Genomic DNA, 27,295 nt, shown 5'->3' on the forward strand with positions numbered 1-27,295 from the left:
CTTCTGCACCAGTGCGGTTACTGGGAGCTGGTGGATATACACAGTTGTCGAACCTGATCATCTCATATTAAGCACTTAGTGTAGATACAAATTAATGTGACTAATAACTGTAAGAGGACAGAATTTTACCACCTGCTAGCCTCAAAGAATAGCATGGGAACCATGTGCTGTTTCTAACCATGTTCAGTGTGAATTAATTATGCAAACTTCAAACTAAAATACTCTCCAACTTCTCAAGACATGGATTCTGCAAGACCATGCAAAATATGTCTGCCAAGGTGAGCAGAACCTCCACAAAACAACCCAAGTAAAGATAATTTATTGCAGAGCCATGTTCCTCCTCAGCCAGTGGAGGTGTCTAGCAGTAGGAGAAAGGTGCTGGTCCTCGAAAAGCTATTCTTGAAGCACAAATACTTCCTGACAAGATACCTCTCCTCCCTGGGGGTTAGTTGCAGCCCTCCACGGTGAGAATGAGTCTTTGTGCTCTCTGTCCCTTCAGAACAAGTATGTCCCCTGTAGGCATCCCACCCAGTCTGCCTGAACAGAGACGCACCTTCATTTCTAAAGGCAATTCTATGCACCTAGGTGGAATGAAGATGAAGGAAGTAAACTGTGGCAAACAGAGCCCTGGCCAGGTGAGTCTGAATAAATGTGTGCAACACCAGGTTGGAGTCACTGCCAAGCTATACCTCCCCATCTGTGGGAAACAAATTTCTGCCCATGGCAGTAACTGAGTGATGATATAGCTGGAAATTCTTGGAGGTTAATAATAACTCACTCTAGAAAAGTGGGATAATTTCGTTTGCTTTCCAGAGAAGACTAAGGGATTTAAAAAATGCAACCAAAAAACCCACCAGCACCACCCTATCCCACAAATATAGGGCATTTACATTTTTAACCACAGCATTACACTGATACATGTCTTCACTCTGAATTCTAGCATTTCAGTTTTTTATTAAGAAGTCCCCTGCAGCCTTTGTAATATTGTTGGAACAGAAAGAAAGGCAGAGGTCTATATTACGTTCAGGTTACTGAGGGCAGCTGACCAATTCTTCTGGATAGGCACTTGATGTAAATCAAAGCAGAATTTAATCAATGGATTAGGTCTCTACCCGGGCTAATAATAACGAGAAATGGATCCCTCACAGGGAATACAGAAATTTCATGAATGCTTTCCAGCTATATCATGATCCTAGTGTGCTTTCAAGCATAAATTTACCCTGGCACACAAAGGCATGGAGACAATCAACCATGTTTTCTGGTCAGCCACTTTCTGCATTTATTTTTAATAATAGATTATTTCATCATCTCAGCCTGTCTTGCCTACTTAGCTGTACTTGTTTTACATGTGGACTGTCTCTTGCCATGTTCAGCATGGAGCATAATGAAGTCTTGAGTGGAACCTACAGAGACTGCTACCAAGTGTTTAGAGATACGCCTTTATAATGGTATGAAATTGAACACGCCTACCTTAAACATCTTTTGTGGTTTCCCTGTCTACCAGAGACAAAGCTTGTGGAGTTTAAATTCCGATTTGTTTCAAGCAATTCTTTCAAATCCTTTGGCAAGTTTTTCTGTTTATATCCTACAAACTCTATGGAAATAAAATTACATTTGCCCTGAATGATGTTAACAAAAGAAACAAGAATTACTAGTCCTCTAGATGGTGCTACTATTTCAAATAAAGCAGCTGAATGCTTGAAGATTTTGTTGAAATACATTGCTGTAGTACCCTATGAGAAAGGAGCACTGTGAAAAATCCCATCCTCAGTAAAAGAACTGACATCAGACAACACAAAACTTTGTCTAAACACTGTTAGCAGTGAAGGGCAGTCTGCATGTAAATATACTAATTACTTCTCTTTAAGAATAGTGAATGTTTCAGTATCTTAATGAATGCAGAAAAATTATAGGATGTATTGATGAAAATTATCTTTCAAAGGCTGGCTCAATTTTCTATGTCTTTGATTTCCAATTTTCCCAATAATTTGCAACTGACCCCTCCAGCGTACCACTTCCCGACTTCAATGACTCATATGAATGTTCTCTGACCACAGTCTTTGGATGCGTCACAGACCAAGCATGACGGGCTTTTCCTGGCAAAGGCTGCGCACTCTGGCCCAATTTCACAGAAGCGCTTTAGCACAACTGTACTTCAGATGCAACCACAGAAACAGTGCACATGCTCAAACTGAAACCCATGGTTAAAAACCTTGTTGGCTTAAGGATACTTGTATATACACGCTGTACTTAGACTTAACAGCCTTTAATGCCCAAGTGCTTTAGTGATACATAACAAGGAAAAAAGGTAAAACAATTTACCTTTTCTTGCCCAACACAGCTGCACAGGTCCAGCACTGAAATATCAGGCCAGCTGTCTATAAGACAAATTTATCCTTAGTTCCTTTCTGTCCAGCCACTTTTCAAGAGGATGCCAAAGCTCCTCCTATTCTTTCCTCTCTTTCCAGGGCTCCTATCTGTAGTTTTGGAACATCTGCCTATTTTCTCTCTCAGATATTTTTCCTGATTCTCTCTGTAAATCCAGCCAGATGGATTTGCAGCACCAGATTTCTTTCCTTCTGTTGTTGCTGTCAAAGTAAAGAACAAAAACTTTCCGATTTCAAGATTATTATTGTTATACATTATTATACATCTGACCTTTGAAACATATATTCTCTATAACCACTATCTCTTACTTTGTGCAAAGTTCATCTGTTATCTAAATAAATGTCAAATTTGGGATCTTGTTAAGCCTTTAGCCTCAGTAACAATAACTGTGAATTCTGGAGTTTACTCAGACAGTGTAAGAGAAACATTTATTTCATTGATTTTGACTATTCAACCTTTAAAATTTCACAGACTGTATTTGTTCTTGTGGTATGAGAAAAGAATAACATCTCTAGATCATTCATTATTTTGTATTCTTTCACTGTTTCCCCATTTCACTGTTTCCCCATTTATTTATCTGCTTTCCAAAAAACTTTCCTCACAGGAATATATCTCTGGGCTCTGGGTGATTTTTACTGCTCTTTTATGAGTCCTTCACCAGTTTTATGATAGTTTGGGTGGTTAGTTGTTGAGGTTGCGAAGCCACAAAATCAGGGCCTGTAGCTGCTCACAAAAATACTTTTTAAAAGAAAGAGAATCTAAAAGCAGACAGAAGGTATGAAATCCACTATGTTCAGGGTGTTGAGTGATAACAATTTTTCTATAAGTGCTTTTGTTATTTTCATATCATCAACAGAACATCCACCATCACTGGCCACTTGCACCAACCTGCAAAACTTAGTGAAGTTCCTGTTAGCTAACAATGTATATGTCAGCTCAGATCTCAGAAATGCATGAGAGTACTTTCAAAGAGTAAAAGAAATGGATGAAGACTGGAAAAAAAATCTGCACTAGAAAAGGGCTAGCTACCTTACAGAAAGCTCTGAAGTGTGGGAAATTCTCAATGTATTTATTTATTAAAAAAAACAAACCAAAACAAAACCAACCCCCTCCCCCAACTATGGGAACTCTTCCTAACACTTCATGAGACAGCCTGGATACAAATATCTAGCCAAGTAAATATAAACCAAGTAGTATAGACAGTTTCTTGCTGGTTTATATTAAAAATAACCATGAAGACATCAGCTTAAACAACAAGTAGTTTATTTAGCATACTTAATGAATCCTTGCACATGGCAATTTCCTAAGTCCTCTGACCTTCTTCCAAAAATCCCTGCTCTTATGAATGAAGTGCTCTAATTGCCCTGCTTGTGAGGACCAACATAGGCAACAAGAATTAACTTCTTAAAAATAAAATAAGATTAGACTGACTTTGGAAGTGAGTCCTTCAATGTATCAGAATCTTCTGGCTCATAATAAGGTTCCAAAATAGGTTTTAATTTGACTTCTTCTGGTAGTTTTTGAGTCTCTTCTCTCCTGCTTCCATCTCTTAAAAGCGGAACCAACGTTTTCCAGTTTTTCCCTGATACTAAAAAGGAAAGGAATGGTTAATTTTTTCCCCTCCACAGAAACAGAAGAAAATATACAAGTGGTTTAAATAGGAAGCTGATGAAAGAAGAAAGAAGCAGGAAGAAAGGGCTTTGTGGTTTTCTTCCCCATACTGTTCCATGACTTTTCCATATTTCAGCTGGCAAGTACAGCATAGATGGATCGTACAGTTAAATACTTATGTACTGGATGCTGAGCTCCCAAACTATAGGGTTTGGGGCCTCCAAAGTAACTTCTTGGCTATCTGGCTGCCATTGTACACTGTTCCATGTCCTCAGGATTTAACACATATTATCTGCCTTGTAAAATCTCCAGTCAGAATGATGAATCTATGGGGCTTCTATTCAAGAGAGTAAAACTACTATATGAATAATGAGCCCACTTAATCCTTTACATTTTGTGCTGACTGAAAATGCCATTAACTTAGCTACTGCCATTATCATTAAATGCATAAACCTGACTGCCCTCTAACAATTAATTGATGCTGCTTCTATCAGCAGTGTGTAGCCCACACTAGGATTTAGGTCCCTGAAACCCTCACCTCTGCCAGGCTTAATAGAGTAACTGAGATTTCGTTTGAGGTCCCCAGAGTACCCAGGGTCTTCATTGATTATGCCCAGATTAGTATTCCACGTGGACCAGTTCACTTCATCAACCCTGGGGAGAGAACAACAAAACGAGTATCTAGTCTAAGGATCACCAGACAACTCCAGATGAGTTCACGTCACAAACTGCCACCTTTCAAGCCTCACATCTCACCCAGAAAACAGATTAAGCTGACTGCTCTAGACAGTGTTAGTGCACTACTTTTCAGAGTGCTTCAGGGGGAAAGTTCTGCTTCCCATTACCAGATATCTTACTGTTGTTTGTCTACAAAAGATTGTTCATTTGACATACAAATAGGTTACCTAAAGCACCATCTGTAATCATCTTGGCCGTCAGGTGTGACCCCCACCAAGACTTGCTTCCCAGACCGGAATGAGCGCCTCACGCAGTTCAAGTAGCTGTTTTCAATATCCAAGATTGTGATGGCTCTCTACCAGGTAAAAGAAAGCAGATGACTGAGAGGCTGCTGCTTCAAAGTCATACAAATCCTGAATTCTGCCTTTATTTTAAAAACCTTGAGCTTTTATCATTGTCACCATCTTAGAGCAGGCATGGTAACCATCTCTGAAACATCACCTTCTGTTAGTATGTCATTAAAAATGCTGAATTACTGCCCTGTGATTAGAACTATAAAGTTCTCTTTCTTACTTCAAACAAAAACTGATGTGCCTTTGAGATTCTGGTAAAGATTGTTTTTCCCCTTGCATAATCCCTGTCTTCATAGTCTGACCAGGATTTTCCATCATCAAAAGCCCAAATAATTCTGTCTAATTACAAAAGTACTTCTTAAATTCTGAACATCTGTGGAACACTGGCCACATATGCTCAGGCAAAACATCAAATATGCATGGAAAAGGAACTAATATACTTTTTTTTAGGAACTGTTCAGGGGAATCAGAAAGCAGCAGTGACCTGTTATTTTAGAAACATGTCAGTTCCTAAAGATTGTCTATGAAATTTCTTATGATTCCCCACACCCTCTTTCTTGGATAGCAGCCTCACAGAACCAATGTACCTGGAGTTTCCAGATGCTCTTGCTCTCCTGTGCAATTTTGCTCACAGTTTCCCCCATCAGTGCAATAAGCATGTTCAGGAGGAGGATGTATGTAAGGATGACATAGAGAACCAAAAGGATGACAAACACAGACTTGAACCTGTAGTTCTCTGTGAACTCCAGGTCCCCCATCCCAATAGTGAACTTGAAAAGCTCCAAGCAGGTATAATACAGACTATTGTAGGATGTGCGGCCTCGCTTCATATGGCAGCACCGGGCATATTCAGAGCTATTTGTGTCTTGCCCCTCATTGTCATCTTCAATTAAAGTCACCACAGCTGTTGCAAAAGAGGAATCACATATGCAGGATGAAAATACAATTTGAGATCATAATTCAATTGCAAGCAATGAAAATGAGCATAAAGGGAACATATGTTATCTTCATGGTGCATTGTCCTCAGTGAAATTGCTCTATAAAATATTCCCCATAACTGACACCCTCTCAGAAGGTGTTATCTGAGTTTTATCTATATAGAACAGGATGACTGTTTTCCATTCAGCTTTGCAAAGCAGTTTGAGACCCAGGGATGAAAAGCTGTATGAAATTACTATACATAATTAAAAAAAAATTTTCTTCAGAATAACAATTAGGTTAATTTGTTAGATTTTAGTTGGAAACAAAGTCTAAGCCATTTGAAAAAAAAATAATTCTGAGATTCTTTAAAATAACAAAAAGTAACTTCAGGTATGATATTACCTGTAGAAAATCCCAGGAGGAATACTAGATAGACAAACATGAAGCGACATAAATCTCTAAGGATCATCTGTAACATGGAAACAGAGTATTTTTATATTGCTAAAACTTGAATATAAACTGCAACAAAAACTGGTAGAAAATACTGCTTCACCTCAAGAAGGCATTTGCTATGAGCTGGCTGTTCGTGCATTAAACTGTTGTTTATCCTGTTGAGATAAACTTTAATACAGAAAACATTTTCCTCTGTTATTCATGCCACAGTTTACACACATATGCAAGACATATGTATGCCAAATAGTTTCATCTTTGTGAGTATAAACCACATTAAGCAGTTGCATCTTTCTTCCCCTCTCGGGCTAGCTGTCTACATCGTATATAGAGGTTTATTAGCCAGCTACTGCCTCTTAGCTAATTGCTCTGTTTGGTAACATTTAAACTATACCTAAAGAAATTTCCAGCTAGTAGAAAGCCGTGCCATTTCACACCAGACCAGTCTGCACAGTTCTCAGTCTACTTTCACCCATGCCTATCCAACTGTAGTTATTTTGAAGCACGGCAGGTTACAATAGTAATATTGAGACTGCTATAAAATGTATGGACGAGAAGCAGGAGGTTTTTCTACATAACTTAAATTGTATCACTTCACTTGGAAAATAATGGTCAAGTATAGTAGAGTGATAATAAGAATTCCCAGTGGCATCATGGAGCTAGATATGGTGACTTCTCTTCTGAAAATGGGGTTGTTGGCAGCAGTGTCCTAATCTGAGCACTCTGCTGGCTTCATCACCCACTCAATGGACTGACCTTGGCAATCATGACAGAGTAAATGCCCATCTGCTGGAAGCCACGGGTGTAGTACAGCATGTTAGCCCAGCCCAGGGCCAATGAGAAGACCATGGAAGCCACGTACAGTTCCTGGCCACAGAAGTACAGCACCACAGAGCTCAGGAGGAGCAAGGAGTGAACAAAGCTGAAAGACAAGCATGGTCTGAATGCAGAGTGCTGAGTTGGCCACAGATGGTGGGAACAGAGGAGCCCCATGAGGTATACAGCAGAATGAGGGATTCTCCAAAACACAAAGGAGACTTGGCAGACACTTCCTCTCTTCCCTTCATTCTTTCCCTTCTCAAATCCTACAGTTCCTCTTGCAAACCCCTTATAGTTTCCCCACATACAAACTTCTGTAGTCTCATCCCTGCTCTTCCTTGTGACTGGAGGGAAGAGAAGTCCTTGAAAACACTCATTTCTTCAGCACTCCCTCTCTTTATGCAGAGCCATGAAATTGCCCTGTTTAGCTGCACTCCAGCTGGGAAAAGAAAGGGCCCAAATTATTGAGAGGCAAAGCTCCCTATGGGAGGACTTCTGCACATCCAACGCATACACTTGATTGCAAATCCAACTTGGAGATCTATTCCTAACTCTGCTGCATGACACAGTCACTGAACTTCTAGACACTTCATTTGCTTTACCTCCAAAGGAGGTTACTGATCCAGACTCACCTGTTCAAGTGCTATGATATCCACTGGCAAGTATTTTGTAAGGACCCAGGAAATTATAGCAAAGCATCTACGTATTACAAGTGGCTTCAGCCAAAGCTACAGATCTCACACACTCATCTGTTCCATGCTGAAATGCAATCAAATATATTGAAGCTTACAAAAGAACCTCACTGTAGCTGTCAACTATCAGCGTCTTGAATGACGGGCGCCTCTGCATGAAATACTGTATCTGGAAAAAAAATGGGAATGAAGACCAGGTTTGCATCCAAGGAGGGATTAAGTATCCCATGTGAATGCATCAACTAAGCACTGATACCTGTACCGGGGCGCTGGTACCTATAAAGCATTTCAAAGAATAGCTCAAAAACAACAGTGGTGTAAGATCTAAGGAGGATTCTTCCAGTAACACTTGATTTGTCTTACATCTGGTGTCTCTTTTGAAGACAACCTATTCAGTCACTGTTTTAAGGACCTGTGATTCCCTGTGCACTCTCCATTGGCTGCCAAGAGTAAGCAGGGGGACTTTAAGACAGGTAATCTTTAATGGAGGCCTGGCTATTTGCAATACCCCATTCTGAAGCTTTGGCTAATTGCCCAGGTGCTCATTGACTTCTAAAGATTGTTTTTTAGACAATAGACAAAACTGTATCTTAGCTCATTAGTAACCTGAGAACTCCTAATCAGGCCAAGGAAAAAGATTTTTAGCTCTTGACTAAAACATGGATTATCTTAGCAGCCAGTGCTAATGAATAGGAAAGGCATGTTTGATTCTTTCCTACACCTACCCAAACAGCAAAAAGGAAAAGTTTCAAATATCTTACCCCTCTGAAAAAAAAATAGAGACCTCCCAGAACACTCAGGATCTCTCCAGTCACTCGAAAATATTCCCCAGTGCTGTGACCAAATGTGAAGGGAGGCTGTATAAGACAGGAAGATAGATAAGTTCAGCAGAACTGGAGATAGGAAAGACCTGGCCTTGCCAGCAGGTGGAAGCAACCACATTTCTGGGGGAACAGGTTAAGTTTCTGAATGTGTTGCAGCAAGGAGACAAGACCAGGAAGCAAGCAACATCAAAATCTCCCTCCTACCTTCAGGAAAGAAGAGAATTCTGATGTTAGGATCACACATTCAAATGGGTGGCAGATCTGGGATATCATGCACTGGGTAGGTTCCCTGATATATGACAGGAGTAACATACCTTTTCCTTCTTCTCTACAGGTCTGTAGTAAGCAGCTGCAGTGAGGATGATGATATGCATGGTATAGACAAAGAAGTTGAAGTAAAATAAGTGTTTGACAAACCGGTCCCACTTGTCTTGCAGCAGTCTGTTAAGGGGTTCCACCAGCAGCATCTCATGACGGTTCTGAGCAGAAGAAAGACGAGAATCTTGATGGCTATGTGCTGGGCTTTGAAAACAGCAAATTATATTAATCTTCAGTAAATGTTCTCTCTGGTACCCTTAAACTCAGGAAGGCAGATTACTGTTTTATAGAAATGAGGCAAAAGATGCACTGTGTGGAACATGGAGCTCTTCCTGAACAGTCCCCCAGCCTGTGAATATAATGCCAAGGAAGTGCATACTCACTGGTGTTTCACTACTGTAGGCAATAATCTCAAGCACTGAATTTTTCTCGCATGTGTCTATACAGGACAGGTCATAAAGAGATGAGTGGACAGGTCCATAAGCCCATTCAGTGAACTTCCTAGACAAGTGTCTGCACTCAGGATCTTTGATCTCTCGTCTGAGGATGTATGCAAAAATCTAATTGCAAAAGAACAATACAGCCAACATTTCAGTGCTAATGGACTTCTAGTTCTTCAGTATCTCCACATGACAGGATGGCTAATTTCTCCCTTAACTGTGCTGAAGTCAACCCACTGAGCCACGGCAGAGATCAAAGTCTGAAGTAAACAAAACTAATTTTCTCACTGGATGCTGGGGAACCAGAAATACAAATACTGCTTACAACTTGCCATTATCTGTTTCAAAACTGCAAGAGAAAAACAGAGATGTATGTTACACATCTCTGAGCATGCAGTCATTTTGAATGGGGATTGTCAGAAGGCAAGTTATACCTGCCAGTCAAAAGTACAAGGCCTCTAGTAGTTCAGATGATAGCATAGGCTCACTTTCTGTTTCCACTTGGGCTGCCTTGCATACCAGTGGTATATGAATAATGCCAGCTGGGAACAGAGACGCACACACACTTTGTAGCCTTTAAGGACTATGCTGTTTTGCGTGTTAAACTGCAGGATCAGTTCCTCTTAACTAGAAGGGCCCAACAATAAGCAGTGATACAATCTGTCCTGCATAAATGTTTTGCCTGTACTCTGGATAATGTGATACAGTAGTGAGACAGTTAAACACATTTGCTCACCTACCCCTATCTTCCCCGTTTTGGCTGCCAAGGTTAATGGAGTCAGCCCTTTCTTGTTGGTGAGTTCTTCTAGCTTCAGGATTGGATTAATTTTGGCACCAAGGATCAATATGTTATTGTACATCTTGGTAACAAACTTGGTATTATCCTTAGTATTATCTGCAATCTCCACCAGTGTATGCAGGACCATATTGCCCATGGAGTCCTCAGCAGCAATGTTGGCTGCCTGGTAGGGGTTCTCAAGGAGGAATTTCACAATGCAGAGCTGGTTGGTGCAGGCAGCCAGGGACAAAGGCAGCTCCCCTATGGACAAGCAATGGGAAGAAAGCCCATTACTACATGTGCATAAACAGAAAGATCACATTGTTTTCATCTTTCACCATAAGGAGAAGAGGTGAATTTCTTTGTCTGATATAGCACCAATTCTTGTCATAGCTGTTAGAATCACATTTTCTTTGGTTTAAATGCATCACAGAAACATGGTTCTTAAAAAAGCACTGCAAGGACAGCTAGCAGAAGGTTACAACCTTTCAAAGGATACAGTGCCTGGAAAACAAAGGGATGCAGACACCAAGCTCACGCTGAACACAACCAGCTACCGACTGTGTTTCTTTATAATCTCAGCCTTTGGGAGTAAGTATTTGGACTAGAGTGGTGGAACAGCCCATCTGGTAGTTCTGAGCCTCCAGTCCCACATAAACAGGATTATTTAACAGCTTGCACTTCAGATAATGCTAGGATAATTCAGTCAATAAAGCCCATACTGTGCTCACCCCTACCAAAATAAAAGCCAGGTTTCCCTTTGATTTTCCTGAAGAACTCCCCACAGGCTCTTGCATGAACATCTGCTCCGTTCTGGACCAAGAGCTTCACCAGGTACATGTTCCTTCTCTCAATGGCGATGTGAAGTGCAGTCTGGCCTACAGAGACACTCATCAGACAGAAATCTTCAACATTTAGTACAGACTGAGAGCTTTTAGGCACTGCAATTCATTCAGCTCCATGTAAGATGGTGGAACTGAGAGCTTTGCAGACTGAAAAGCTCTAGAATTGAACAAAAAAAGATGGCACAGACAGCAAATGCAAGTCCCCTGAACTTGCTCTTAAATCATTGTATATTAAAAATGGCAGAATATTGCATCTAACAAAACACTGCTCTAGCACAAATGCACTGGTTGTTAATCACACACTGGAACTTTGGGGTACTGCATCCTCAGGCACAAGGCCTCATGCTGAAGACTGCTTGAGAGCCCTGCCTAACCCCATCTTCAGTCTTAGCACCAGGAGTATTCACTGTAGCAACTGTTTCTCTTACCCTTGTAGTAGTTGTCAGTATACTCTGCATTAACAAACTCTTTCAGAGTTCCAGTTTTCCTTGCAATATCCAGCAGTAAGGGAATGGTATCATTTTTCCCATCATGTAGATTCAGCATGGCTTTCAGTAAGCAGGTTTTCCCAGTTTCTGGCTCTGTAACACAAAAAATTGCAGCTGTATAGAAGTGATTACAAACCTACCATCTACTCCCAGGCATGCAGGAATTAATGAGGTTCTTTTCAAAAGACAAGAAAACTCATTCAGGGTTTCAAAGAAAATTTCAACTTTTCTGAATTCTCCTGTAATCTTACAATCAATGGGTTGCTCAATCAATAGGGAAGTACTGGCTATTAGAGGACCTTCTGCAGACACTTAACAAAATTACAGTTCTTTGTTTTCATCTCAGGAGCACTACTGAAAGAAGAGGGCAACTTACGGTATGTGACACTAAAGGGTACCTTTGAACTCATCATCTGTGAGATGCTTCAAGGTTCTATTAAGGTAGAGCAGCAGATCATCCAGGTCCTTTGTGTTGCCTTGGGCTACAGCATCAAAGATCCTTCTGCGGTCATAAAATTTGAAAGCTTTTTCTGAGCAGCCTGTGATGGAATCTGTAGATAGGAGCCTAACAAGGGAAAATTTCAGTTACTCAAAGACAGATATTTAGCAGACTTTTTATAAACTACCAGAATACTATTTTTCATTTGCTTGTGTGAAGTAGTAAGCGCTACAGAAGAGTATAGATGGATCTGCAAAGTCTACAAGATCAACAAAGTCTGCAAGCAACTGTCCTGATAAAACTATGTATCTGTTGCTGAGAAGTTGTTGAAGTATGGCAGTCTAACTGCAGGCCTGGGAGCCAGGCAATCCCATGTTCTCATTCTGAGTAATGTCCACTCACTGAACAGTCTCAAGCAAGTGAATTAAGCCCTACCGCTAATTTTGGGCAAACTATCCATGGACTGAATTTTCAGAGATGCCAAGAGACAACAGCTATTGTCACAGATGCAACACTCCTTATTTTGGCATAGAAAATAGTGAAACTGAAAAAATGGGCACAGTTTTGCAGAGAGAATAAATGCTGCTCTAAGAAACATGGTCTGCAGCTGTCAAAGTGTTCATTACAACCAAATCTTACAAGGCAAACTTACTTGTGAAGTTTCCCCCTCTCCAAATTGGCATGAAGTCTGATGACAGAAGGAGCCATCAGGTGATCCATCTGGTAAAAGGAGTCCATGGGAGCCATGTCCTTGTCACTATCCCCCATCACAAACCGCCCACGTCTTGCAAAGATGTTGCTTTTGTGTGGCTGCACCTTGGTGCTCAGTGTACCCTGGAGGCTGTCAGGGGTTTCCAGCATGGAATCCTCCCCATCCATGTGTTCATCTGTCACTTCAGATTCCTCCATGTCAGAACTGCCAAATTTCTTCATCTTCCCAAGAATGGAAGACATGGTTAGCAGGCAGTCTGTGAAGAACGACACAAACACCTCAAGTCAGCACTTTACAGGGCCATGCATCCCCTTTTGCCTAGGACTACTCTCCAGAAACAGCAGGGAAGGGATTGGTTGCTCTCATTCCAGAAGTGAGACAGATGGACACATATTCACTATGCCCAGCGTTGGAACAGTTTAGTAGGTCATTGCCTCCATGCTGTTTGCTACTGTCCCCACTGCCCTTAACCCATTTCAGAGTGGAGAAAACAAGCCAGAGTGTCCCAGAGCTTGCCAGTCAACTCATTGCTGAGCTGACTACTGCTTAAAACTAGCACCTCATCCTTCTCCAATCATTGTTGAAGCCTGAACAATCTCTGCTTTTCTTTTCTACTTTCTAACTGTTTTGCCACTGTTATGCCACAATATATTCTCAGGATTATATCAGGCATGTGAAAAAAGCCCGCTTGTGCCATAACCATATCTCAGTGATCCTAAGCGCAGAGGGCTTCCTGCATATAGGAAAATTATCACTTAATGGCTTTGAGTTACAGCAGTGCTAGATGAAAATTGGGGCATGTGATTCTTGAGACATGAGTGTCACCTCAAACATGAGATACGGAAACAGAAAGGGAAAGATTACCACAGATAAGAGGTGACTGTAATACCACATGTCTTGATTTTGTCTGATTTACAACCACAATGAATTTGATACAAGTTAACAAATACACTACACTGAAAGTAGAGCAGACTTTTTTTTTCTCTTTGCTTTCTTATCAAACTGTTTTAATCAGACAAACGTTGGTCTTCATGCCACTGAATGCAAATTATTCTGAAACTCCAGCAGTGGAGACAGGAATGCATCATATTTGAACTGCTGCATAGCTGGCTTTCAGAGACAGCTGGTCAGCCTTAGAAACATACTCTGAAATCCTAGATTGCTTGGAAACCTTACAGCTTTGAGCACAAGAATGTTACAAAATCTTTAAAAAGCCTTCAATTATAAACCAAATTACAGTGGTCAGTAATCTTCTCTGTATATTCAGTGTGAAAACAATGTCATAAACACACTTCAACGTTGTTTCTCTTCACAAAAATATTCTGAGGGATTGTCTGCAAACCTACATTGTACATTAAAGCTAGATTTTCAGTTCTATGGGACAACTTAATGTTTACATTAAGGGTCACTTACATTTTCCTGTGCAAGTAGGATAGGAACGAAACTTTTGTCAGGCGTTTGCATTTTCTATAATTTTGCACAATATATGTGTAAATAACACAGCAATTTGCAAACTTGCACATTTAGGGTTATTGGAAGCAAAACAGCGTAGTACAGACGAAATACTAATGACTGCAGTTTAACTTGTTATGTCCTCTGAGCTCACCTTTCAAGTTCTTTGTGTCCTTAGAATCACTCTGAAAGAATAACATCTTATTAACTTAATTGGTCTATAAAGAAGAAATTATATATAGAAAAGTATTTCCATTTGGAATCTGATAGTAAAAATATAGATGAACAATTTTACTTCAGTGAAAAAGTTATAAAATAGGTTTTTATAAGAAATCGAGTAGAACACACTAGGAATACAGCCATGTATAATTTTAATTTTTTGTCCTATTTAAATTAATGTGGATTGAGCCAAAAACATCAGAGAGATGGCTATGGAAAATGGAATCACTTATTTTCCACAGAATAAGTGCAATATTAAAATCTGCAGAATAGACTCAATCCTGTCTCCCTGGCAATTTGCTCAAAGCTAGTTTAGTCATTTTATGTGCTTTTGTTTCTAAACCCTGTTGGTAATATCTTTGATAATGAAGACGAAACCGCATTTCCTCATGAGTATGAATTTGCACGGGAAATAATCTTCAAAATTATGTGGAGGGATTCTTTAAAAAAAACTTTAAAATATTATCTATCCTAAAAATTGCATAACCTACTTGAACTCTTTGAATCCTATGTACACTGAAGTTTGGTACATTAAATAAAGTAAGGAAATATTTTTGATAGAATGTCTAAACACATCACAACTTATAAGAAAAAGACAGTTTACAAATAACTAACAATCATGCTATTCAAATACACATGCAGAACTTACAAATATTGCAAAAAATCCTATCTTCAGCAAAATAGTCCAGTCTCAGTAAACACCCTCTGATCTATAGGAATTTGGTGCTGGGTATTCCTCCTCCAAGGTGCCTGGACTGAAAAGCCCTCAGAGTTTGCTTCTCCACTTCATTTGTCTGCAAAAGTGTCCTATGTGTCTGATGATTTTTAGAATCAAGGGAAGTTCACTAGAAGAACAGAGAATACAGTAATAAGATCATTAAGAACAATTCTGGAACCAGAAGCATCATGGGCTTCTATTCCCAGGAGTTTAGCAAAGCTCTTTACAAGAATTGCAGTAAGTTGCTGTTGTTTTTTCCTCCCCTTTAATTGCATTTAGTAATGGAATACTCTTCTCCAGATTTCCTCTTCGTAAATACACTCAAGCTTGCATAAAAAGCCAAACCACCAGACAACAATTGTTTCTGTGGGTCACAGCTTCATTTCAATTTACAAAACTTTGTAAAATATGCCACAGCTCTTCTCTGACATCAGTCATCTTTCTGGACATCTTTGTTAGCGTATAAAGTGCTGTAAAGCCGACCAAAGATAAGCTGATTCCAGAGAGAGTTGAGGGAGAACCAATGACAGAAGGTCCTAAGGCCATTCTATCGTTCCATGTTCCTACTGTTTTATTTAAATAATATATATATTTAACAGTCAGCTTTTAAATATTAATGGCATTAGGAAAAAAAAAATTCTTCTCTAATCCAGCATGGACACAACACCCTCAAAAATTAAGAGCTGTGTCACATATTGTTAAGTATGTAATTTACATAAGATCTTTCTGCCAGAAACTGATCTAGAGAAACAGCTTTTCCAGTAGGTTGAGCTGATAGGCTGTAGCTATTAGGCTAGAATCAACCTCCAAGCCTCTAGCTCCTGAGGTTTCGAGTGAGATTATGAGATTATTCAATGAAATTAGCCAGTTTATGTTTTGCAAAAGGTAACTATCTTTCTAGTCTTGCCATCTATCTATCTGTATATGTATAAAAGAATAATATATTTGCCTATTTAATAGCAAACTAATTATACTACTTAAAACACCCTACAGCACTGTACTCAAAAGAAGTAAAATGCCTCTTTTTGATGCATAAGTATAGATTACCAATAAGCCAGGTCCTTAGCTGGCGCTCCTGGAGCTTTGCTGAACAGAGCATCTCATTCAATGTTATGATTAACTCTTCACCATTTCCAAAGCAGAGACTCAGTAAGAAAACTATATGGATAAGCGGAGGGTCTCCCTTATTCAGTCAGTCTCTAGCTTCTTGCTGGTCCCTTTTGCTAAATGCTCCTTCTCTCTCTTCTCCCATTCCAGGCACCAGCTCCTTTCAGTCTTATTGTGCTCTGATGTACACACTTTGGGAGCTTTCTGCCATTTTCTGAGTTGTGATGCCTCCTTCCTCGGCCTCCTTGACCTGCATTTCTTGTGAAGATGTTATTTCCTTCTTACCAGCAGTACTCCATTGCTTTTTGCAACAGTTGTTGGACATACCGTATTCCATCCAGCAGGGACCTGGTTTAAAGGTGTAAGCTCATAAGGAGATGTGAATGCTTATCAAAATAGGCCAATAATAAACAAGAAGGAATTTATTCCTTTTTCTTGAGCCTGCATCCAACATGCTGCACAGGCTTTCTACAACTTCTGTGCTTGAGAGTAATTTTACCAACAAAGAGCCCTCTCCACCACTGCAAATGGAAAAACATCAGCAGATGTGCTAGAGTTCTTAAAGATGTATCCAAAGCTGGCCTGCAGGTCAGAGATAGTCTTGCCTTTGCTAATAGAACCTAAAATCAGACGACAATTTTACCAGCTTCTGGCAACAAATACCACTTGATTTCATGGTTAACAGCATGCTGGAATACTATTATCAGCTCCTTCCAGTTATTCAATAAAATGAAAGCAGATCTGTTGATACAAAAATATTTTATAAACAACATAAAAGAGAAAACAAGATAAAATAAATTCAGACTTTTCACAAAATCTTTAATCTAGTCTACACTTTCTCTGTAATTCCTATACATGCCAGTAGTTCCCTAAACACAACATGGAATAGATGCATGGAGGGAGGGTGGAGGGAGATGGAAATTAATCCATGTCTGTAATTAAGATATCAGAACAGCTTTCTCACTACAAAAACAAGTCAGACCTGATGCTGTTAATGTGCAAGATAGGGATACGCGTCCACATTTCAGTCAAAATAGATGCTTCTAAGTAATGAAGTTGTATCTAGGTAACATGAATTGGGCTTTTACAACTCTTGAGTTTGCCAGGTCCTCCAGTTTATGACAAATTCTGACCATTTCAGAGAGGCCCTGATCCACTCTACCACCCAAAAAAAACCAAATGTAAAATAATTATGTATGGTAAGTAAGGAAAATAGTTACCTCACACCCTATAAATGTATTTTTCACTCGGATATAAGCCCTGCATGCCAGGCATCTCCAGTCATGGTACTGGCCTAGCCATGCCTTTGACCTTAGTCCACTGCACCTGACCTGGGTAGCCACAGAAATAATCCCCCATGCTTTGACTGTTTTGTTGACGTTCAAATCAAGGTTTTATTCCGTCTTTTACAGAGACAACATGCAACATGTGAAGACTGGCATTCACTCTGTGCAAGAGCCACTGAACTCCCCAAACAAGGCTGACATCCTGGTCTGCTACCTATATGTATGTATATTGTGAGACAGCTTAAGGACAAGAAGTCTCTAATGAAAACATCAGACTAAGTTACAGACAGCTACTCATCTCTCCTAGTCCTTCTAAACCTATTTCCTACCAGCAAAAGGAGCCTTGCATAAAATACCATTTTATGCACAAAGTTAATGGATCTTTCCTAGCCACTCAGTCAAATGTAATGTGATAATTACTTCTTATTTCACAAATGGCAATGACAAAGCAATGAAATGTGAACACCCAGAAGTGGACATTAAACACAAGTTGGTGTTTTTCCACTGTAATGAGTAAGATTGCATGTTGAATACAACTCCAGAAAAAGTGAAGGAAGTGAAAGGAAACACTGTAAAGCCAGGGGGAAAAAAAAAAGAAAAAAGAAAGCAGCTGCATCTCAGGCCATTCCAGACAATGACTTTATTTTCTGTGGAACATCACCATGGCAGCTCCCACAGCAGCATCGACATCCTTCCCGTAAACAACAGGGCATGGAAAAATCCTTTCCACTTCTTGCCTCAGTACCTCATTCCTGGCAAGGGCACTCCCACTCCCCAGAATCCTCCTCACTCCCATCTCCATCAGGTGCTGCACAGGTAACATGGAACAGAGGTTTTCAACGATGCCACGACACAGAGCTCTGGTTACATGACCCAGGGAGAGGTCAGAGACAGCAATATTGGTCACTGATGCCAACTGCTCAGGAATGTGTCTCTCTCCAAATATGGTTGGGTGGACTGAAAGTTTGCTGTCATTTTGGGCCAAGGCTGCTTCGATTATCTTTGTATAGATGGCAGGCTCCTGAACCTGAAGTCCTGCAGATGGGAAACATCATGTTACTAATCCCTCTTACGTGTAGAGACTTAAAATGGACACTGATCCACCTGTTCAGCAAAGTATTGCGTACCTTTCTCCATGTCCCAAAGGTAACTGTTTTTCCAGGATTATAAACCACAGTTCTCCCATCCAATTGTATCTAGAATCTGTGATACTAGAAATCTTTTTCTCATTACAGAAACTGCCTTTCCTGGTAATACAGCTGTTTGCCTACACTGAGCTAACTTACACGAAATAACATCTTTAAAGGCACTAATGGCAGACTTCAGCTTCAGTGGCTGGATTGCAGGTGAATACAAAGTTCACTTCAAGTGTTCACTGAAAGAACAATTTCAGAGCTTATTTCTGTATTGCAAAACCCAAGAGATTATTAGAAAAAACCTGTGAAGACCATGTTTAAAGCACTTGGAAGATATTACGCGAGTTTGAGTCTTAAAATCCATTAGAGTGCTGCAAAACACGCAACAAAAAGCAACTGATCTAATCAAGGGACTCTTTTAGACTGCAGTCATACAAAATTAGAGGCTGTTCTCAAATCTGCTGACCTTTGCTTTTGAAAAAATTGCAAAAAAAAAATTCTCTTGCATTCTTGAAACAAAAGAAAACCCCAAACCTAGAGGCAATGTTAATGTGGAGTCCAAGCATGACTGTCCCAGCATGTTCATAAGCTTCAGCAGGAAATTCCAGAGATCTAGCAAGCATGTCCCAAGAGTTAAATCCTTGTTCCCTGTATGACATGACAAAACAGCTCTAGGCTTGTTCCTTTGCCTTACCTTCCTTTTACCTTGCTGCTCAACCTCAATTTTAAGCTTAAACTACCCTTGAAATAGCTTACCTAGCTCTTCTGTCCACCGTGCCACCATGTCCACAAATGTTGCTAGCACATTGCCTCCGTTAAGTGATGCTGCTACTGCCAGGTAGTCATCATTGAAGTAGGGAAAATAAGTAACAGCTGAGGAAGGATCTGGTGTCTCTGGAGGCTGGAAACCCAAGGGCATTGAGACAGTCAGCTGAGCAGAGGTACTGATATTAAGAACTAGAACACAAAAGAAAAAAGAAAAAAAAATTATTAAAAAAAAACTTTAAGAAAATCAATGTTTTACTAGGATACCCTGAAGGACAATGAGAAAACCAAGTAAGATACCAAAATTATCATACCTGCATCAGTCCTCTCAGTCAGACAGGAATAAACAGAGCACTGGAAATCTCCTAGAGCAATTCCTACTTTTGCTCCTTTGGGTATTCCATGCCATGCACAGATTGTCCTGCCTGCAATACTGCCAGGGTCTCCGACCTCTGGAAGCAAGTGAACAGGAAAGCCGGAGTTTTTCAATCTGCAATCAGAACAATATTATTGCAGGAAAGCAGTATGGGCATGTGCGGCATGACTACAAAGACCTCTTTGAAGTCACAGATGAACCTGGCCATACATTTGTGGCTGCTGGATTTATGGATGCTTTCACCTATTTAGAAAACTTTGTCTTGGACAGGGGCAGCATTCCAGTTCAATGAGCTGGATAAACTAGAATAGTCTAGATGAATAGCTTTCTTTTATATGCAATCTGATTACCTGAGATTATTCAGCAGTACATGTTCAGCAAGTTTAACCTACTGATGTCATATGGACAAGCTGTTCCAGGGTAAAGGAACAATCACAAAACCAGCAAAAAGAAGTAACTTTTAGGTGTCAAAGAACTTTAAGCTGTCATGCAGTTAGTGGTTCAAAACCAAATCACGAAGAGTTAAGTCCAACAAACTCCTTACACAATCAGCTGCAAGATACATTATATTGCTACAGCAACATCATCAGATTAGTAGAAGTTCAGTAGGCCAAATGCAAGTTTCTGTCACTCTTTCATACCTTCATGAGCAGATCTTTTCACCTTGGAGTTCTGGCCTAACCTAAGCCCTGAAATATATAAGGCCTTAGCACTCGGCCCTGAAAGAGCAAATCATTAAAATAAATAAGTAAATAAAGCCCCAAACTGATTCCCTGTAAGACTTCCTGTAGCCTAACAACTCTTAGGTATTATCACAAGTAAGTCTTAGTAGTTATGAAGGAGCTCAGCTGAAAGAACTAGGGAGCAATAACTGACTTTTACCATCACAGAGCTAACACCTTGGCTGCAGGCTGCTCTTGTCCATCCATACCACCACAGAAAGAGAGAGAACAGTTTGGTCTACAAGGCCTCAATAATGAGTCTCTCAGCACCGCTGTCTTAGGTATTTCTAAAAACACCGTGCCAGATTTTATATAATTTAAAAATATATACCTTACAAACCAGAGCAAACACTCAATAGTTCTTCAGTACAGGCCATACCACAATTGATCAGGAGTAACTTTCAATCACTTTTTATCTGTAGCGCATTCATACTTAGGGCCCAAAGAGGTGTTCACATTGCCTGACACAAGCAATGCACAAAACCCACTGAATGACCTTAGCACTTACATGTCAGTATTCCAGCTTTTGCTTCTGGAATTAAAATATCCCCAGCTGGCAGCATTCTGGATGGACATCAATGGCTTCTTCAGGCCACACAGCATGGCAACCACATAGTCATGGATAGTGCCAGCTGCATCAAAAGACTTCAGAAAATCTGGACTTTTAAACAAAACATTTTAAAAACAAAAACAATGAGGGGTGCTTTAAGGCAGTGGGAGCAAGCAAGATTACTTCCATTGCTACAGCGAACTTCAGACGTGTGTGGTCCTATCTAAAAATGAAACAGCCACCTTCAGTGATCAACCTGCATTTTGTTGTTTTTGTTTGTTTTTTTAAAATGGAATTTGTTTTCCAAGCTGTTACTACAGCAGCAATACTTATCTCCTGATTGAAGATGGAGAGACAGCAGCTTTAAGGAATGAGTTGTCTAGGTTCAAAAGCATGCCATTGCAAAAGTTACCAGGAAGGCAGTAATGGTTTGCACAAAAAAATGTCACCTTGTTGATCCTGGAGCATTTCAGAAAAACAGGTAAATTCCTGCAGTTGCTCTAAGATCCACAAATGATATGAATAGAAATGTACCAAATGGTGAAACAAAACAGGAACAAAACAAAGCAGCTGGACTAATTTATACAGCTCTAAAGCAAGATCATGCCATGCTCCATATATTTTCTGGACACACACTGGAAGAAACCAAGATCTAGTAAGCTCTTCCCCATTTATTGAACCCGAACTCATTGCAGAGAAAGACACTGGCTCTTTGAGAAACATAGCATACTGCAGATGAAACTGAAGAGCAAATGTTGCTGATGCCAAGCCTTAAGTGAAAAATTATATCCTCTGCAAACATGCCACAACAAAGCAGACCATTCCTAACACCTCATAGGGATCTCAGTGTCTAAGGAAGGAAGGAACTGAAATTAATTTAGGGACTGTTTGTTTTAGCATCTGGCAGTAACCAGACAAAGCAACTCTGTTACTGTTTTAGGCATGTTTGTACTTTTCACAATCTGCACAAGGCAAAATTATAGTGTTCAAACTGCATTAGCAGAGCTCCTCTGAGCGGTAGGACGGACTAGAATTTTTCTATGATACTTTATGGCTTCTGTTACTATATGGCCAAAAGCTTTTCTCTTTCTTAAAGAGATCTGTACTATTTTTATGAGGTCATAGACTCTTGTGTGCTCAGTTGCATATAGTTTATATTGAATACTGACATTTTAAATATTCTTTGACTACTTAATATTATGATTACAGAGAAACACAGCTCCTCAGCCTGTAGTGGCATTAACATGCTACAGGAATACTAGTTGTCACATAAATTCAAGATGAGAAACTGCAAACATCTTGATGTACCTCTTCTTTAAATACCAGTAGACTGTGGCACACCCAAATCCTGTAGCCAAGCTGATATGTGACTGTGGCAGAGGAAGAGAAGAGAGGAAGGTGGGACTGCAGCGGCCGTCTTGCCAAGTAATCAGATGACTGACCTCCTCCGGCTCAAAGGTAGGGCCTGTACCACACTCTGTCCACTTGCAACCTGAAACACACAGCATCTGAGAAGTTCAGTGACTCCCTGCAGTGTAGTCTGCCTGGCATTCTCTATTTCTGGACACCCTTGATAATTTGTCAAATATATTGGAAAAAAGCAGAAAGAGAGCCAGTAGTGACTGTAATCAAATTAATTAGTCATAGTTTTCAGCCCTAGATAACGTCACAATGCAGTCATCCCTTGCTAAAACAGAATGGTATGCAAGGCCTTCCCTTCTCCATAAGCACTCCTAGTGTCTAGAGGAAGAAGCAGCTTGCACCTTGAGATATTAATGATACAACTCAAATAACAGATGACCCACAAAAAAAAATAATTATGGTTCTACTATGGGAGGTAATGAGCTGATATGACAGCTCTCACATATAAACCTTATCTGGGATCTGCTGTGTCATGACCTAGAGGCTGTATTAGTAATGAACTGCCAATGATGGATAGCACATAGTTTCATTGCCTTTTGAGCCAAAGCAACAAAAAACCTGTATCTATATGCATTAAGCAACAGACTGCAAAGCACTAAAGAGTATCCCTCCCCTGTGCTATGCAACAAAGCTTCACCAAAGGTAGAATAGGGTTTAATTCAGTTTTACCAGTCCAGGATGCTCCTCTTGAACAGAAAACGCTACACCTTTGATGAAACTTTCACATTCTTTCATGTGAAGGCCTCAGCTAAATTATGGCAACTTCTCAGAGTTTTCTCAGCAATGTCTGCTATTGCTTCAGTCCAGGGCACTACCTCCTGCCCTGACATGCTCACCACAAGCAGTCCTGCAAAGGCAGTATATGGTCCTGGCAGAGCAGCAGACTGCGCAGAGGCTGAGCTCAAGCACTGTCATGTGATGTTTGCTAGCACACTCCATGGCACAGCTTTGGCCTCTGACAACTACTGCTCTTCCAGGTGATGTCTGGCCACAGCGTGGGGATACACGGTGCCTCCAGCTGGCTCCAGAACTGAAGCAATCTTTTGGGTTTTGGCTGGCGATGGGAGCAGAGTTTCAAGCTGTGCTGTGCCCCTTGTCCTACAGGTCAGAAAAGAGACCTGGCTGCTTAACTGACTAGCACAAATATGGCTAGAAGCGTCTGTCTTGGGCTGAGTACAGGGATTTGAAGTTACACTCATACAGTAAAAAGCAGCCATGAAAGCTGGGAAGTACTATGTGAAACATGCAGAGCAAACATGTACTTTTTCTTGGTTCCCTTAATTCCCTGTTCTATCCAGTCTGTTTGAACTGGATTTCCAATTGGTTTGCTTTCCTAGTTTTAAATGGATTCTAAGAAATATTATTAACCATAAATCTAACCCTAAAGGATGCTATTAAAAATGTAATTTGTATCCCAAAGGGCATGGATTCACTTAGTCTACTCAAAACAAGTGAGAGCAAACACCCTCTTTCACTTGATAGAAATGAAACAAAAGTGGCATGTGGCTTTAGCAAATAAAATATTAACCGATATGGCATAAGAATCTATGTCTACCATGACACCAGGAAGCTTTGTTATGCAGCCCTTGGGACAGCTGGAAAGCAAGCAACAGCTCCTTCAGTCCATCAGCCTTTGGATTTCTTTCTTTATAATAATTTCTGTATTTAATGTAAAATTACAGCCAGCAATGAATGGCATAGTGTCTCTTAAAGCAATTAATACCCTGACAACTTTTGACAGGCAGTGACCAGCACTTTTGGGAAATCTATTCTGTGGTTTACAATAAACCTTTGCCTAATGTGTGTAACTCCTATTATTATAAGACTTATATAATTGTTCAGATGTGCACTTCATAAGGTAAAGAGAAAGAAGACACGGAACCACATTCTGAAAGTCTTAGACTTCAGTAGGTTTATAGGATGTTAGCCAAGAAGATAATCCATCCCTACCTCACAGGGCTGGCAATCCAAGGCCTGAATTTTTCAAACATCCTTGCTGTCACAAGGATTATCTGAGTATTTGCACAATCAAGCTGCATGTGACTATCTTACTGTGGCTGATTTTGTTTCTGAGGTCTTGGCCCTTCATTCTACAAGCAGCTGAGTATTCAGAATCATGACCATAATCCTTTTTCAGCTCCTACTAACAGAAGCATAAGAAGCAAGATGATTGCAACATGACAGTCTATGACTTGCTAGGAAAAAAATGCCTTGAGATTATTACTTTTTTTTGGAGGGGAGGGGGGAGGACTGAAAACATTGTTTACTGAACTTTAATTTTTCTCCTGTACTTTCAAACAGCACTTCAAAATAGCATAGGGATATTCACTGACGGATAGCTACTGCTATGCACATTCTAACATAAAGATCAAGCATAGCTTATTTTTCAAGGCATACACAGAACTGCTAATACTGCTACTGCAGAATCACTAGAAGGTATTGAGATACTGGGCAACAGCTAGTTAAGTGTTTTATGAGGTGAACAACATTCCCGCTGCCCCCAAGTCATTCACATGATGCAGAACTTGTTTCAACTGGCAGCAGATAGCGTATGATGGACAAACAAAAAACAAGCCACAGAGATGTTATTCCTCCTTTGTATTAATAAATGTGCTGACTCTGCAGGGATCTCATAACACTAAATCCTTTAACTAATCTGTGTAAACAACATCGTTAACTATAGTCAGTAGCTGAAATTCCAGTAATTAAAGCAAAATTCAACAGAATATCTTCTGTTAATTCTGTTTTATGGAAGACCAAAGCGAACATGCAGCAGTTTCCTACAAACCATCTCAGTGTTAAAATTTCATTTTCTGCATCGTAATACTCTGAACAGGGATGTCAAAGAATTAATGTTACCTTTATCTCTTTTCCAAAACACAATTCCATGCATTTGTCCTGAAATGCCAATATGACTGACTCTTTGAAGCTGCTGCTGAGGTAGAGCAGCAAGGCATTCATTCAATGCTCTTACTATTCTCCGGACGTTCTGCTCCATTCCCTGCAATCATAAAGCATTATTCTGAGCATGAAACCATTAGGATTCACTCAGTGTATTTATTAAACAAGGCTACTCTAGTCAGAAGAGAAGAACAGAATTCATTTAGCTTATTAGCATGTATTAGAATAACATTCACTACTAAACTGAAAAAAAAAAAAAAGAAAAAAGAAAAAGCAAAAAAAAGAAAAAAAACCACAAAACCACAAAAACTAAAAACCAATACTATCAAGTTGAGAATTAGATAACAGCCTCTTAAACTGAAGGCCAAATAATTCTTAATTTCCTAAGTTACCATACTCAACTAGATCTTTTAAAATCCATTAACACTCACTACATGCTTTCATTGGTTCACCTCATATATTAGTCATCTTTTTCCTCACAAAGAGGATTCTCTCTGTGTTCTGACTGGCATGCAGTCTCCCTTACATCTTCCTAAAGCTCCTCCCTATCTACTCACTGGTGATTTTGATGCTGATACTTCAATTCTGGATACTCTATTCCTAGAACTGCCCAGCAAACTGATCTACTCTGCAAACTGACCAAACCATACCACAAGAGAAGCTGTATTCCAGCTTTCGTACCTTCAAAGATTCAGATTACTTTGTGACAGACCAGCATGAAGATTATAAGCAAAGGTATTCAAATACAGTCTACATTTAGATATGAACTAATCTGTGCATACATACTTCTGGCTGCATAAACATGACTGTAGGGAGGAGGGCCAGCCTGTTTGGTATCTTTGCTCAGAAATTAGCCCCTGGACTCATTACAATACACAGCCAGAGGAACGTTGATACGTATTTTTTATGATTCCGATTCATCCTTTCTTAGACTGACCAACACAATGAATGTAAAGATCTTTAACAGGACTACATCCTCCTGGTTATTTCCATGGGGAACTTCCAGTTACGATTCCACCTCACATTAAAGTACAAAATACTCTTCCAGTTGGCAAGTGGCTGCTGTTTCCTGACTGGAAACATCAAAGACAAGGTATTGGTTCATGGGAGAACAGTTTTAGATTGTCTTATGCAACTTTTCAAAACCTGGGTCTTTCTTAAAACAAGCAGCTTTACTTGACTTTCTTGAACAGTAAGCAGAGAGCACTTTAATTCTACTTTCAGACCTCCAGGCGCATGCAACAACCATCTCCACCATTCTAGGCCAGGAAAGCCACTGAGGTCTGCATAACAAAGCAACACAACCTGGCCACGACAAAGCAAGGCCAGTATCCTGAAATTGCCAGCAGCGCTATCTGCCACCCCTTACCTGTGGTCCAGCTTCCAGGCTACTGGTGTACGCCTGCGTCTCCCTGGAGCAGCTCTCTGCCACCACCTGCCCTTGCTCTGCCCCCATCAACAGGGCTGCCTTAACCGACGTCGTGCCCAGGTCTATGCCCAGGACACAGGCAGGAGCAGGCCTGCCTGCTGCCTTGCTGCCTGCCATGGCCACGGGTAGAGGGGATTGCTTTCACCTTCCCCACCACACACGGGTCTCTCTACATGGGGGCCAGACCGACACCCACCATGCTGAGCCCCACACTGCTCCTTGCTGTCCCTGAGGCGGCACCTGCCCCAAAAGCCAAGGGCACCGAGGACACAAGCAGTGCGGGCTCCGATCCCAGTAGCGCGCAGAGACAGGGCAAACTGGGCTGGCAGAGCGGCCTGGACTTTGCCCTCTGGCTGAAGATGTCTCCCCTCAGCAGCACCTGAGCACTATTCCTCCATCTTGAGCGTGACAAACTATCCCTTCCCCAGCCCTCCTCGGTAACCTGCGCAGCTTCAC

At 40.5% G+C, this 27,295-nt stretch overlaps 2 protein-coding genes across 5 annotated transcripts; both read right to left on the reverse strand.

The window, feature by feature from the left end:
- Positions 1-3,634: 3,634 nt before the first annotated feature.
- On the reverse strand, positions 3,635-16,519 carry TRPV1 (transient receptor potential cation channel subfamily V member 1). Of its 3 annotated transcripts, XM_049803022.1 has the most exons (18): positions 16,193-16,519; positions 15,077-15,272; positions 14,170-14,393; positions 12,697-13,012; positions 12,004-12,170; positions 11,546-11,698; positions 11,010-11,150; positions 10,235-10,533; positions 9,438-9,614; positions 9,051-9,215; positions 8,674-8,769; positions 8,011-8,081; positions 7,158-7,323; positions 6,354-6,420; positions 5,618-5,934; positions 4,905-5,032; positions 4,538-4,653; positions 3,635-3,976 (listed from the first exon to the last, which is right to left on the reverse strand). In XM_049803022.1, the coding sequence occupies exons 4-18, from the start codon at positions 12,996-12,998 to the stop codon at positions 3,810-3,812; spliced, it is 2,532 nt and encodes an 843-aa protein (XP_049658979.1). In that variant the 5' UTR covers positions 12,999-13,012; positions 14,170-14,393; positions 15,077-15,272; positions 16,193-16,519; the 3' UTR covers positions 3,635-3,809. The 3 variants fall into 3 exon arrangements, with proteins under 3 accessions (XP_049658979.1, XP_049658978.1, XP_049658980.1); XM_049803021.1 differs by lacking the exon at positions 14,170-14,393; XM_049803023.1 differs by lacking the exons at positions 4,538-4,653; positions 14,170-14,393.
- Positions 16,520-18,163: 1,644 nt separating this feature from the next.
- SHPK (sedoheptulokinase) lies at positions 18,164-27,220 on the reverse strand. Of its 2 annotated transcripts, XM_049803040.1 has the most exons (7): positions 26,780-27,220; positions 25,369-25,510; positions 22,396-22,579; positions 21,046-21,198; positions 19,754-19,929; positions 19,431-19,631; positions 18,164-18,573 (listed from the first exon to the last, which is right to left on the reverse strand). In XM_049803040.1, exons 1-7 carry the CDS (start codon positions 26,954-26,956, stop codon positions 18,179-18,181), a joined length of 1,428 nt encoding a protein of 475 aa, XP_049658997.1. In that variant the 5' UTR covers positions 26,957-27,220; the 3' UTR covers positions 18,164-18,178. The 2 variants fall into 2 exon arrangements, with proteins under 2 accessions (XP_049658997.1, XP_049658996.1); XM_049803039.1 differs by lacking the exon at positions 21,046-21,198 and having other exon boundaries at positions 26,780-27,066.
- Between the last annotated feature and the right edge of the window lie 75 nt (positions 27,221-27,295).

Source organism: Accipiter gentilis, chromosome 6 (genome assembly GCF_929443795.1).
Source record: "Accipiter gentilis chromosome 6, bAccGen1.1, whole genome shotgun sequence".
NCBI lineage: Eukaryota > Metazoa > Chordata > Aves > Accipitriformes > Accipitridae > Astur > Astur gentilis.

Coding starts and splice junctions, on each gene's coding strand:
- TRPV1 (XM_049803021.1), bottom strand. CDS start 12,998: ATGTCTTCCATTCTTGGGAAGATGAAGAAATTTGGCAGTTCTGACATG. Junction 8,082..8,673: donor TCTATTTTTTTTTCAGAGGG/GTAAGATATTTG, acceptor TTTTTTTTCCAG/ATACAGTATTTCATGCAGAG. Junction 7,324..8,010: donor AGCTACAGTGAGGTTCTTTT/GTAAGCTTCAAT, acceptor CTTGTCTTTCAG/CTTTGTTCACTCCTTGCTCC.
- SHPK (XM_049803040.1), bottom strand. CDS start 26,956: ATGGCAGGCAGCAAGGCAGCAGGCAGGCCTGCTCCTGCCTGTGTCCTG. Junction 21,199..22,395: donor TACTGGTATTTAAAGAAGAG/GTACATCAAGAT, acceptor TTTGTTTAAAAG/TCCAGATTTTCTGAAGTCTT. Junction 19,632..19,753: donor GACTGAGAGGACTGATGCAG/GTATGATAATTT, acceptor TTTGTGTTCTAG/TTCTTAATATCAGTACCTCT.